Source organism: Phaseolus vulgaris, chromosome 8 (assembly GCF_000499845.2).
Source record: "Phaseolus vulgaris cultivar G19833 chromosome 8, P. vulgaris v2.0, whole genome shotgun sequence".
Lineage (NCBI taxonomy): Eukaryota > Viridiplantae > Streptophyta > Magnoliopsida > Fabales > Fabaceae > Phaseolus > Phaseolus vulgaris.
In genome coordinates, this window is record NC_023752.2 from 60169929 (window position 1) to 60184332 (window position 14404).

The 14404-nt window shown below is 31.8% G+C and overlaps 2 protein-coding genes across 2 annotated transcripts; one reads left to right on the forward strand and one right to left on the reverse strand.

Moving 5' to 3' along the window:
• Positions 1-4931: 4931 nt before the first annotated feature.
• On the forward strand, positions 4932-7268 carry LOC137825899 (aspartyl protease family protein At5g10770). Its single transcript, XM_068631702.1, has 2 exons — positions 4932-5417; positions 5765-7268. Exons 1-2 carry the CDS (start codon positions 5252-5254, stop codon positions 7030-7032), a joined length of 1434 nt encoding a protein of 477 aa, XP_068487803.1. The 5' UTR covers positions 4932-5251; the 3' UTR covers positions 7033-7268.
• Positions 7269-9094: 1826 nt separating this feature from the next.
• On the reverse strand, positions 9095-12360 carry LOC137826316 (cell division control protein 2 homolog C-like). The gene is made up of 5 exons (XM_068632243.1): positions 12215-12360; positions 11473-12127; positions 10510-10579; positions 10246-10384; positions 9095-9454 (listed from the first exon to the last, which is right to left on the reverse strand). The coding sequence occupies exons 2-5, from the start codon at positions 12113-12115 to the stop codon at positions 9362-9364; spliced, it is 945 nt and encodes a 314-aa protein (XP_068488344.1). The 5' UTR covers positions 12116-12127; positions 12215-12360; the 3' UTR covers positions 9095-9361.
• Positions 12361-14404: the final 2044 nt, after the last annotated feature.

The following is a 14404-nucleotide window of genomic DNA, read 5'->3' on the forward strand; positions in this document are numbered from 1 at the left end:
GAGAATTCGTAGCCGACTTCATATCATGCTCTTCCAGAATATTACTATATTCCAATTCCTACTTTCAATACACATGTTTTTTTTTTCTTCATAATATATTATTCAATGTGGGACATTCTATTTTATGTTTTGAAAAATAGTAACAGTACACAAATCTACCATTAATCAAGATGCAATTTGAAAAACATGAACCAATTTTATCTGGAGTTTCATAATTGAAATGTTATCAAACTCTGACAAAAGAGCTATATTAAGCAAAATTACATGTACCAAGAGCTATATAAAATTCAAAATTCTTAAGGAAGATGAAGTATGGTTAATCTATGATCCATATGCTATACATCAGAAGCAAATGATGAACTAATGGATGAAGGAGATAAGATTTTTTAATAAAACAATTATGATAATGTTGGAACATGTTTGTGGTTTCTGGTGTCAATTTTTGTGCAGGCACAATATAGTGAAGTTTATTGAATCGGTGTGAGTGTGATTGTGTGTTGGCACTCTGATGAAATTCCATCTGCAACAACCCCATTCTGCAATGATGTTATCACAGAAAAAGTTTGAGGCTCAAGAAAAATGTCAGAGCCAGATCAGTGGCAGTGTGTGATGTTTTGTGTGCAGGGACATCATCTTTGGTGTTTTCATAGTATGTGTTGAATCAGAACTTGGCTTTCACTCTTTGGCAGAGATCATCATAAATAATTTACAACCATAAAGTAAAATATTGGAATAGTTATGATGGTATTAGTTTACTATTTTAAGTTAATTTTAATATCTTTTTATTGTTTTTGTAGTTTTTAATTAAATCCTAATCATTCTCATTTATATTCAATTTGCAACTGAGATTTATTCTTAAATTCCTAACACCTGTCTAAAATAAAGTTTGCAACTTGGACAAGGACAATAAAAAGTGTGATATTCTTTTAATTTAAACTCAATATTACATAAATCCTCCCCTTGTTGGTAGGTTTACACCATGTACTTTTAGTTTTTCCTTCCATAAACATGAGAATCTTTTTCTAAGGATATTTAAATTTAAATTTATCATATATAGTAAAAAGCAATTCCTTTAACACACTGAACTATCACCATTGATATTTTATGAATAGGCAACTTTGTTTTACAGCTTTTATGAATAGACAATTGATCATTTAGATTTTGGAAAATGACATTTTTTTCAAGTGTTTAATGAAATTCGAAAATATTTCTTGTATTTTTTTTTAATAACATTTATTTACGTGGTGACAATTGAGTATTATTATTTGAGGAAAAACTGTTTGATTCGAATATCTGATAGAGTAAGTTTATTTTTGTTTATTTTTTTTCTTTCTAAGATTCGGACCTCCTCAAGTATTAGTTTGGCGATCGGAGTCTATCATTGGACTTACGGCAGTGAACTTTATAAGATTATCCAATCAAAATCTTAGATAGAGTAAGTTTATTCTTGACTCATTTTTCTTTGAGTTAGTTTTGATCTGCTTAGGTTTGTCTTTAGTTTAAGTTTGCATGTGATGTTTTTATCTTTATAAATAGTCTCTGTTAGCTCAGGGTTCTAGTGGTATAATTATATTTTATCTTTAGTGCAAGTTACACTATCTTTGAATTTTTAATAGTTTGGAGCTCGACCAATATGTTGAAGTTTTATAATAATATCTAAAATAAATTTTTATAAAAAATTAAATCTGAAAATATGTTTTATGAAAATAAGTAGAAGAAATTTTGGTGGCTTAATGATGAGTTTGAGAATATGTCCCCAACAAGTGGCCACTTTTCTAACCATCTTTTGGGTGTTAAATAATCCAAATAAACATTCACACAGAGATGTTATCAGTTTCTGCTTTGTAATGCACACATGTACAATATGGTAAGATTATACATGTATAATATATGATAAGAATCTTACTGCGATACATACATATATCTAGTCATAGTTGTGGTATAAGTGCACATGATTCCACTGGATTTTAATTTAATAATGAAAGGAACCACGTTTACAGCATTATAATGGAGTAATTAAAAGTATCTGTATCAGCATTAGCATACAAAAAAGCAAGATATTGATTTATGTGCTTCCAATGGGTCACATCTCAAAAATCTTCCAACTCCAAAATATGATACTTTTTTTATCCTAAGTCGATGGTGATTGAAGTCCAAAGTAAGAATATAGTTGCATACTTGCATTTTGCATATGCTTTTTCCTTAATCAAAGAAGTGGATAACTTTAATTACACAACTATAATGTTTTATTTTAAAATTGATTGTAAAATGATTTTTTTTATTATTAGAGTGTAAAAAACCTTTATTCTTCTAATGTATGTGTATTGTATAAATAAATAAAGATAAAGAAAAAAATTAACAAAAAAAAGTATGTGATGTCTACTTCTAAATCTTCAAATATACATGTTTATTTTGAAAAAGGACAAGACCCTTTGGCAAGAGACAAAGGTAGGTGCAAGGCAAATGTACCTACATATATATATATAGTATTACAAAGTGATCAAAGTTGGATTGAATTAGTTCCTTGACTTTGGGTATCTATGCATACTTTTATGATGCATGCAAGTAGTTTAATTAGTTTAATTAGTTTAATATTAATTCTTTTGTTTGCATAAAATAAAACTAAGAAAAGATGTTTTGTTGTTGAAGAAAGATAAGAGATGGATAATAAAGTGTGGAGAAGCATGTAATCAAATAATACTTATTGCTCAAAGCTTACCAAATTGGATTAAAGAATTAGCCACCATTACCTAACTCAAAATGACATTGGACCTAGATAGGAATCAAGATCTATCCAAATAAATATGCATATATGATAGATCTATTACAAGAATAATGCATCAATCCTTCTTTCACCCTTTGTCTAAAAAGAAAATGGGAAAAGACAAAAATAGTTTATATTATTTGGTATGAAAAAGGAAAATAAAAACAACTTAATTTAATTGTAATTTGATTCTTCATTTATTATACTTAGTGGGATTTTAAATCTCAAGTTCTCTATCTCTTTCCCTACCAAAAAAAAAGTCCTATGATATTGTTGGATCACTCAAATATTACATATGGGAAAATAGATCAAATTAACACAATTAAAATTTAGGACAACATATAGATACACTTCCATTTAATATAAACCTCTTAAACACTTATTCTTATCTTTTATTTTTATGACTTCCATTTTATTTCTAGTACATTCTCACTCATTTGTTTGATTCCTGTTCACCTTTTTATGGAATGTAGTTAAATAAAAACCAACAGGTTCTGGCATCACCCTTTAAAGAAAGACCCCATTCTGACACTAAAAACAACTATTTGGTTGCTGCAAGGATTTTGTCTACACAATTAAGGACCATGAACTCCATCAATGATACATGTTTTAACACTTCCATTCCCCAATCACAAACCTGAAACCTTAGTTGGTTCCCAAGAGTTATTCAGTACAAAAAGCTGGAACCATATTTTATTTCTTAACATATCAACTACATCTTACAATTCAACAGTCTCCTTCTCCCTTGGATTTAGTTCATATTAGTCTTTTTCTCTAACTCAACCTCATAAAATCGACATATATTATGCGTGATCCGATAATAGATAGTCTGATAAGTCCACGATATTAAAAATTAAACTTTAAGCCTAACTCAACCTCATAAAACTAGTTTATAAGATGAGGTTTGCACCCACTTATATACTATAAAATGTCGTAATTTTTAATTGATGAGTGATCTCCAACTATATAATATTAAGAGAACAATATTGAAACCTATTCGCTTTGGATTTAAAGCAATTCAAGAGTCTTATTCCCTCCCTTGACAGCAACTTGATTTAGATTGCAGATTTTTGTTTACACTGATTATCACCACTACTAAACATGGTATTGATATAAATCAGTAGAAAAACTAAGCAAACTACTACACAACTAACTAGTTATGCCATACTTCATCAATTACAGATCCTAGGAGTGCTACTTTTCTAATTGATGGGGATTTTTCATTTTTTTGGTTGCTGAATCTTAAAGACATGGCCTGCTCCAATAACCAATGAATGTACTATGTTCTAGATAAAGGGTGTTAAAAAGCACATATAGCTGAATAAATAGGATGTATTTTGTATCTAAAATATATCATATTAGATAAATAAAACTTTAAACATGTACACATTGTAATATGAAAATTCTCTGTATCCAATAATTTCTATTATCAACTTCTTAATGACTCTGTATTTTTCAAAGTGAAACTCAGAGCCTTTTTTATCAGATAGGAAACATATCCTTTCTCAAAAAATTAAACTTTCTGTTACTATCTGTCAGCAATTTGACCAAATAAATTATATTTATCTATATATGTATATATATATATATATATATATATATTATTGTTGATACAAAAGGTGCCACAGGTTATTTTATAGGAAAAGAAGAGAAACATGCTGGAGAAATGTAAAGCTAGCAACATTAAATAGTTTTTGTTGGAATGCAGAAAACTAGAAAATTAAGCCTATGTCTTGGAAAAACAAATATAAGAGGTCAATTTTTACTATAAAATCCAGAAGAAATGCCACCAAGTTGATTGCTTTGAAGTGGAAGTGCTTCATGTATCGTTTTCTCAAGACTGATTACAGTGTACGTTTTCAGTTCTCTTGTAGAAAAAGAATAAAGCCAGCTAGTAGACATTGGAACATGTCATGTCGTTCAGATTCAACAAAGACATATCAGTAAGAGACATTGCACAGGACACACTAAGGCCATGTTTGAATAACTTTTATCAACAAAAACTTGTCACAGAAAAGAAGAAAAGAAAATCAAGGTTTTTCATTAACTAAAGTTAATTTGTACGGACTTAAATGAGAAAACTTTTACTTACAAGTTGTATGGTTTATGGCAACCTTGAAGGGCAGCTGGTCTTATCTTAAAGGGCTTAAGAGGCCAATAAGATGATGGAAAATCCAAAGTCCCTCGACCCACTTCACCACCCACCAAACAGAACACTAGTTTTCTTTTTTGATTATGTGCACGTGAAACCCCAATAATTCCTCATGCACAAGTGGGGTCTAAAAGCCACCACTTCCTCTTTTGTTCTCATGCCAAAATACACCACTCACAAAGAATTTCTTCCATTAGGCCTTCAAGTCCAACACTTCTCCACTCTCTCTCTCTCTCTCTCTCTCAATATTTCTTCTCCCTTGCTTCCCTTGAGCTTTTCCAACATTCTTTCCAAGTTTATCTTTCTTTGCCATTCCCCACCATCATCCCCCATTAATGGCTATGGGAACACCAATGTTGCCATTTTTTCTGTACCTTGTGTCTCTGTGCATCCTCAATGCAAACGAAGTGTGTTCCTATGAAGAGAAGAAGATGTTCAACTTGCAAATGTTCCAGAAGAAACAGCAACATGGTCACCAGGGTTGCCTCCTTCCGGAATCAAGTGAGTTCAGTGGGAATGAGAGGTTCATAGTTTTTTGTTTTTCTGAGCTTTATGTCATGTTTCACTTTGGATCTAATAATAATGCTGAATGAAAACTACTAATCTGTTTTAATGTTAGAATCTAAGCAAAAGAGAAAAGAAAAACAATCATTGGTAGCCCTTTCTTTGTCAAATTTGGTCTTAAAGAAGAGGTTTACCACCTTTGACAAAGCATGCCTTGACTTGAATATCGCTTAGGATTTATATTATTTCATATTTCTATTAATAAAGTGTGTTTCCCAATTAAAAGCTTAAGCCAATTGTTATTGGTAGTTCAGAAATGAAATCCCTTTAATATGAATTCTCAGGGCGGGAGAAAGGTTCTATTGTGCTGGAAATGAAGGACACAGAACACTGCTCAAAGAAGAAAATCGATTGGAACAGAAGGCTTCAGAAGCAGTTAATTTTAGATGATCTTCGCGTTCGTTCAATGCAAAACAGGATAAGAAAACTAGTCTCAGGCAAAAACATAGAAGCTTCACAAACCCCAATTCCATTAGCTTCTGGTATAAACTTGCAAACCTTAAACTACATTGTGACAATGGGATTGGGAAGCATGAATATGACTGTGATAATTGACACCGGAAGCGACTTGACATGGGTCCAATGTGAGCCTTGCATGTCATGTTACAATCAACAAGGACCAATGTTCAAACCTTCTACTTCCTCTTCCTATCAATCAGTTTCATGCAATTCATCAACATGCCAATCTCTTCAAATAGCCACAGGAAACACAGGAGCATGTGGAAGTAACACATCAACTTGCAACTATGTGGTTAACTATGGTGATGGATCCTACACTAATGGAGAGCTAGGTGTTGAAAAACTTAATTTTGGAGGTGTTTTGGTGAGTGATTTTGTATTTGGTTGTGGTAGGAACAACAAAGGTCTATTTGGAGGAGTCTCTGGCCTTATGGGGTTGGGAAGAAGTTACCTTTCATTGGTTTCTCAAACCAATACCACATTTGGAGGAGTTTTCTCATACTGCTTACCAACTACAGAAGATGGTGCATCTGGGTCATTAGTTATGGGCAATGAGTCTTCACTTTTCAGGAATGTAACTCCCATCACTTACACTAGAATGCTTCCAAATCCACAGCTTACCAACTTCTATATTCTCAATCTCACTGGCATAGATGTTGGTGGAGTGGCTTTGCAGGCTCCAAGCTTTGGCAGTGATGGGGTTTTGCTTGATTCTGGCACAGTGATCACAAGACTGCCCCCATCTGTGTACAAGGCTTTGAAGGCAGAGTTCTTGAAACAGTTCACTGGCTTCCCTTCAGCACCAGGGTTTTCAATTTTGGATACCTGTTTCAATCTCACAGGGTATGATGAAGTGAGCACCCCTACCATAAGCCTTCATTTTGAGGACAATGCTGAGCTGAAGGTGGATGCAACTGGCACATTCTATGTGGTAAAAGAAGATGCTTCCCAAGTTTGCTTGGCCATTGCAAGTCTTTCTAATGCATATGACACTGCTATTATTGGAAATTATCAGCAAAGAAACCAAAGGGTAATATATGATACCAAACAATCCAAAGTGGGATTTGCTGGGGAACAATGCAATTTCTCTTGAATATGAGAAATTTGATACCATAATAGATGTTATTATTGAGGATGAAATTCCTCAATGGAGACTTCAGCACTAGCCTCAGCAAAACCTTCCACTTTTTTTTTTTTCTTTTAACTATATTTTCATATAAACATTCACCAGCATCAAGAGTGCCATTTGACATTTAAGAGGCTTTACCTTGATCTATCACTGTATTTTAAACTTTAATTTATGAAACAAAGGAAAGTTTGAATTGTAAATGCTTTCATTCAGTCCCTTTGTATAAAAGATACTGTAATGCTGCTCTTCATCAGGAAATGAAGCTTTGTCTTCATTGATCATTAGATTGGTTAGAATTTCAAAAACAAATGACGTCGTTCCAAATAACATGGTAAGAACTGGAGATTTAGTAAAAGGGTTTGTTTTTAAATAAACTATATTTTCTTAAGAATCTCGATCCTAAAACAATTTTTTTTGGATTGTTTTGTAAAGTATTGATAATTATTACGTAATGTATAAAATTAGATTTGTTCTTAAACAAAGTTTTTGTGACATTAGACCTTTTTAAATATCCACCAATGTTTCCAAAAATTATTAAACGCTAGTTTTTATAGCATGCTTTTCCAGGAAATCTAACTAAGCTTAAATTTAAGATTCTTAAGAAGCAACGAACTTCTAAAGATTAAAATAGAAATCAGTAATAAATTGTAGTTTTACTAATAGGAAAACAGCTTTTTCTACTTCCGATAGAGGAGTAAAAATTTTAACTTTTTATTAATTAACAAAAATCATTTTTTTTAAAATACCAAAAAACATTTTTCTTCTATTGAACAAATAACACTTTTTTTTTTGCTTGTATGAAGACATTTCCAATTTCCCATCACCAATATATTACCAAATTTCAAACTTACGTAATTACCCGCAATAGTTTATAAATACAGGTGAGTTTGAATAATATAGTACCAATCAAACACCATCATATTATAACTATAATAAATTTATTATTCTACTACTAAATATAATATATTAAAATTTATTTCATGAATATGAACATTTTTAAGTATAAAGCCCTACAGTCTGTTTTGGTAAGGAAAAGAGAAATGAAAGACGAAAATATAAATAAAAGAGCTGAGTATAAAATAAATTAAAAAACAAAAGTACTTAAATGAAAAGAAATGGAAAGAGACAACATGATGTAAAATAAATAAAAAATTAGAGTAAAAGAAATCAATTTCTCTTTATATGTATCCTACTAAAACATACCCATTTAATTTTGCCACCCATTTTTTATCCCCAACACTCATTAAACATGAACAATACCATAAATATTCTTATGCTGTCTCAATTATAGTTCCTTAAAGTAATATAGAATAGTATTTAACTACCCAAGTAAAAAGCATGCACAATAAAAAATAAGAATATATCTGTTATTTTTCCTACCAAGTTTTTTCCAGTCCAAACTATGCAGAAAGAGCTTGAAATCACAAATTGTTAATTTTACAGAACTCTTGTTCTTATTTGAACATTTGCCCTTAGCATTATTTAGTTTCATAATTTTGTTACAAGTGGGGTTAATTTATTTGATTTATTTATAAAAAGACTAAAACCTTCTTTGTAATTCAATTACTGAAGTGACAACGACATTTGAAAGGAGGGCAAGTAGAGCACAAAATATTGGTATTGATGTTCATTACCTAACCTTTAATTTTGGCTTTCCAGGTGGAAACCGGCAACATCTGAGCAAGACAATAGCAATCAAACACTAGCAATCCATTTTATATTCTAAACACTAACGTCTTTTATAAACAATTTATAACCAAGTAATCTCCGAAATATTCATCAATTTAGTTTCTAACTTTTGTTGAGCTAAAAATTTATTTGAAGAATTTCTTAAAAAATTTAAAAAAACTACATAAAAACATAATTTGTCTTAAACTTTTTTACTTCAGGGACCATTTTAAGTGCAAGAATGAAACTAATGGTTCTTTCACAATCACACGTACTCGACTATAGTCAGGGTCTATTCCTTTCAATTTCAACAGAAAATACAACCAACTCTAGCATGATTAGACACTACGCACTGGGATAGTTAATATCATAGGCATGGACTATCCTTTTCGATTTCAACAGAAACTACAACTTTTTAGGAGCATTAAGTTTTTCAAGGGGTCCTACAAAGACTTTGGCAACCATGAACTGCCCTTAATAAGAGTGAACTGTTCATATATCACCAAGATGATGACGAAATATTACACACAAGCTGAATTGGACATATTCAATAATTTTCATCGACTGCTATATAATACTGAATAACAAACACTTTTGCACAAAACCTTTTGACTTAGAGGCAAAACTAAAATTGAGACTTGTCAAGACTGTCAAAGTAGGGATGTTCAAGTGCTGCCTTGGCAGATATTCTCTCAGAAGGGTTGTACTTGAGCATTTTCTGCAGATGAAAGAAAATATATTGTTGAAAAAGGGTTGGTATATATGTATGCGTAGAGCGTAAGAAACACCACAATGTGAGATAAAGCTGGTTCAATCTAAAAGCTAGATCAGGTGATATATATGGTATGTAAGAAACTCCAATCAAGTGAGATAAGCCATATACACGAATTCCATGTAATTCGGCTCAATATGTAAAAAAAATCAAGTGTATGGTATATAACAAACTCCAACCATGTGAGATAAGCTACATAGATGATGATACAATGAAATCGAGATCACTCTAAAAATTAATTCAAGTATACTTACTATGAATTTTTTAATAATTTTCTTGAACTCCTTCTATCAACTTTTATAGGACTAGAAACCTTGCCACCCAAAATTAAAATGGAATTATGCTATTTTAAGTATTAAGGTATATAAATAACCCTAAACTGGCTTCAAAATTTCTTTTTGAGCACCTGATATCCATGAGGAACACACCCTGGTTTCCAGCATTTCTTTATATTGCGCCTAAAATTTCCATTTATCAATACATAATGCATTGAGATTACTTCATTGCCAGGGAAAGATTACTTTGAGACAAAAATGCAGCACGGCACCTATGTCACAGCCTCAAACATATTTTGATTTTGTTTGGATGGTCACAGAACAGAGAATACATTAGGAAGAATTTACGTGGTGACAAGTTCTGTTGCACATATATGTATGTATTTATTCATGTGAGGGACTGAAGGGTTGTGAATTCAGAAGCATAAAACAGTCAAGAATAACAAAAATACAAATACTAACCGATAGAAGGTCCACTCCATCAGGTCCTAAGGTAGGTACATTCCTTGCCAAACTCTGAGATTCCCAATGCGGGTACACATGCCAATCACGCAGAGAAGTAACTCCAGGCCATTGCTCCTCCGTTGGAGTCCCCAACATCCTTGAAGGATCAATAATTAGCAAACAGCATAGTTGAATCAACAAACAAAGTATGAAAAAGACAGATAAAAATGTGACTAGCTTCTAATATTCCAGTCACAACTAAAAAAAGGTTTACAGACATACTTGAATATGTGAATTAGCTGCTGGAACTCAGAATCCCCAGGAAAGAGCGCTTGCCTTCTCACCATTTCAGCTGCATAGAAACAGACAAAATGTTTGGTTCAGTATATTTTCGGATGTGATTAGTTGAAGTAGTTCTAGTTTCCCCCTTCCTAGCTCTAGCAAAACTAACATGATTGTTCTCTTTGAGTATTTTGTATAAAAGTACATTTCTAACTTCCATTTGCACGTTTTATTTTTATTTCTATTCCCGCGAGGAGACAATATGATATTTCCATAGTCTAATACACATTTAATTTAACTGCCATTTTATTTATTTTTTATTTCAATTCTTGTCTATTTAAAGAAATTTTCCAGTGAATACTCAAATTTAACCAAACATACTTTTGAAAATACACAAATAAGAAAGGTTGTGTTTGTTTCAGGGTATCTAGAAATATTCCCATGAGCGTGAACATAGGAATATCACATTCATATGTTTGGACAAGCTAGGATAATGAAGGATGAGTATCTGCATTCACATAAAATGAAAGTTATTTTCTACAATAACTACCTTTCCCCACTCTTTCCTTTCACATCTCTTCTCTTATTTTTATTTCCCCAAATTTTTAATTAAATAAACTTAAACATTTTTTAAAATATAAACAAACACGTTCACTAGAATAATAATCCCCCCCCCCCCCATAATATTAGCTATATGATTAGTATTGACAATTGATAATACAATTTTAAATCCTAGAAAGAAATTGGCCTCAACATGTGTAACTATAATACGATCCTGTGCTAAAAAAATAGATAACTTCTGTGCTACATAAAAAAAACATTCAAAATTTACAAGTCCCATTACTTCAAAACCCAAATTTTATTAACTAAATCCATTTCGAAATCTCTTTTGCAAGCATCCATTCATCCAAACTCCAAACACAAACAAACTAGAATAAAAGAGAGCGAGTGATGTGGACTGACCAAAGATGCAGCCAACAGACCAAATATCAACCCCAGTGGAGTAATGCGTAGAGCCGAGGAGAACCTCAGGCGCTCTATACCACAGAGTGACAATCTCATGCGTGTAGCTCTTGAGAGGGACGGTGAAGGCGCGGCCGAGGCCCAGATCAGCGATCTTGAGAATCCCCTTCTGCTGGTCGAGGAGAAGGTTCTGGGGCTTCAGATCGCGGTGGAGGACACCGTGGCTGTGGCAGTGCGCCACGCCCTTGCAGAGCTGGAAGAGAAAACTCTGAACAAGTTGGGGAGGGAGGGGCCTGACATTAGGGCCCTTGCGGTGGGAATCTATGAACTTCTTGAGGTCAGTATCGAGGTACTCGAACACGAGGTAGAGGATGGGCTTGGTGAGGGGGTTGGCGGAGGCCTTATGGGTTTTGGGGATCTTATCGACGTGTTCGACGGAGAGCAGTCGCACGATGTAGATGGATTGGGAGAGAAGTTGCAGAAGCGAGACCTCTCGGAGAGCCGTCGGAGGCACGCCCTCCTCGTCCATCTCCAGCCGCGTCTTCTTCAGCGCCACCACGTTGCCGGTAGCTTTCTCTCGTGCCTTGTACACTTTCCCATACGTTCCTTCCCCCACCTTCTCCAGCTTCTCGTACTTCTCCATTTCCGTTACTCACTTCATCACCGATCGTGCTTTTCATCAGACACATAATCCACAGAATATGCAAATTGAATTGAAGAAGAACAGAGAGTGAAGACAAACCTGAGAGCGTTGTTGATGATGATGATGATGAGACGAGAAAGCGAGAGAGGCGCGGAGAGAGATTAGGGTAGAGGATTGGGGAAAGAGGGAATTTGAATGTGAAATGAAACGGTAACGTTCCAGATCTAGTCAATGGCGCCATTCTCATTTTCAAATTTCTTTCCCTTTTCATTTTACTCTGTATTTGCATCTTTCAATCACTATAACGTAAAAAATATAATATTTTTAATAATTTTTTATTTATTTTTAGTTTAATTGATTAGTAATTAATATATTTAAGTTGAAGTTTTAAAGGATTGTTTTATAAGATGATATGTTAGTTTTTGTAATAATTATTTTAAAAGTTATACTAAGATTATCTATAGTTTTAAAAAATGTACTTAGTTTAGGAACACCAAATTGTGTTTGTTTTAAGTAGAGGAAAATAATGTGGTTGTAAAAAAAATTAATAAAATTGTAGTATTCTAATTTTTTTATTGTAATTAAAATTAATTTAAAATAAAATAAAATATAAGTAATTACCTGTACATAGAGCTCAATGTAATTAAAATATTATTCCGTTATAGTCTATGAACTAAGCTTAAAACACACGTGAACACTTTGTACGTATATGTCCTTATGTACGTAGTTTGAAAATGAAGTTTAATAAAATTAACTAAAACTTTAATAAAAGTAATTACAAAAGTTGAATCAAACAAAATCTTGATAAAATACTAAAAGTTTGGTATGAAAATCTAACACCTGATAAATATTAAATATAAATAAATACAATATAATATGATTATTAGACAGAAAAAAAAAACAATTATAATATTGTCAATAAATCTAAAAATATATTTTTATAAATTAAATTTTACCATAAACTACTTCTTTTACTAAGATTTTTTTTTAATTCGTCCAATAAAGTAATGAATCATGAATAAATTATTAACAAGTTGTTTTAATTTAATTAATAAATTCAAATTCAAATTATTTGTACAACTTAACTTAGAAATACTTGTAGTGACACAGTCTACTAAAAAAAAATTGTTCTCGAGATAACGACTAGTGTAATATATCATCAGTATTAATTGGAAAACCTTTGATCTCGACATGTTAAATTGTTTTATCATCATATTGTTGCATACTCTCATTATCATCTCTTGATACAACTTTGTTACTTCCTTTTTCTAATTTGAATTCAGTATCATTTTATTGTGGAACAAAATAATGAATTTCATCAAAATTAGATGAAAAATATATCAAGGTCTCATAAAAAAACTACATTTATAGTGATAAACATTTGTTTGGTTTATGGATCGTAATGTTATTATCCTTTTTACAACCAACAAACATATAATTTTCTACTTTAATAGACAATTTGATTCTCTATGCTTGTGTAAGTAAACATAAGTCACACAACAACAAAATTTGTATGTTAATTAATTTTAGGACTTATTATTGCATTTGTAAGTAATGGAAGAGGTTTAATATTCAAAAAGACATGGACAATGCTCTATTGATAAAAGTTATATTGCATACGTGAAAGCTTTTGTCCAATATATTATTAACATATGAGTTTTAATCAAATGGAGCTTGAACCACTTAATGATAGTTCTTACGTTCTACTACTCCATTATATTGCGGAGTATATGAAAAAAAATCTCGATGAACAATTTCATTGACTACTAAAAAATGTTCTGAAGTTCTGATTGCATATATTCTTCTCCATTATTACTACGTAGTACATGAAATTGTGTTTTGTACTGAATCTTGATGAATTTGCAAAAAAATCTAAAATAGTCTTTCAACTTCGTTTTTAAACTTCATCAAACATAATCAAATCATCATTCAAAGTGAACGATCACAAAAAAAAAAATATTTAAAATTAAAGAAAATAAGTTGTGTTACTAAAATATCTATAAAATATTTTTACACTAATAGTAATAATTAATAATCATTGAAAAAATAAGTTTCTAAAACTTAGAGAGTAACTTTTGACATTACAAAACCATTATATAGATTGCTAAAAAATTATAATGAGCCATTTATTCGAAAGAGGTGCCTTGAATGTTATTGTTCTCATACACTTCCACATGCACTTGTTTCCTACCTTTGTTTTCGGTAGATTAATGGTGTGGTTGTGTTTACTACCTTTGCCATCACCAATGAAACTTATTTCTAGGGTTTCACGAGATAATAAGAACAAAA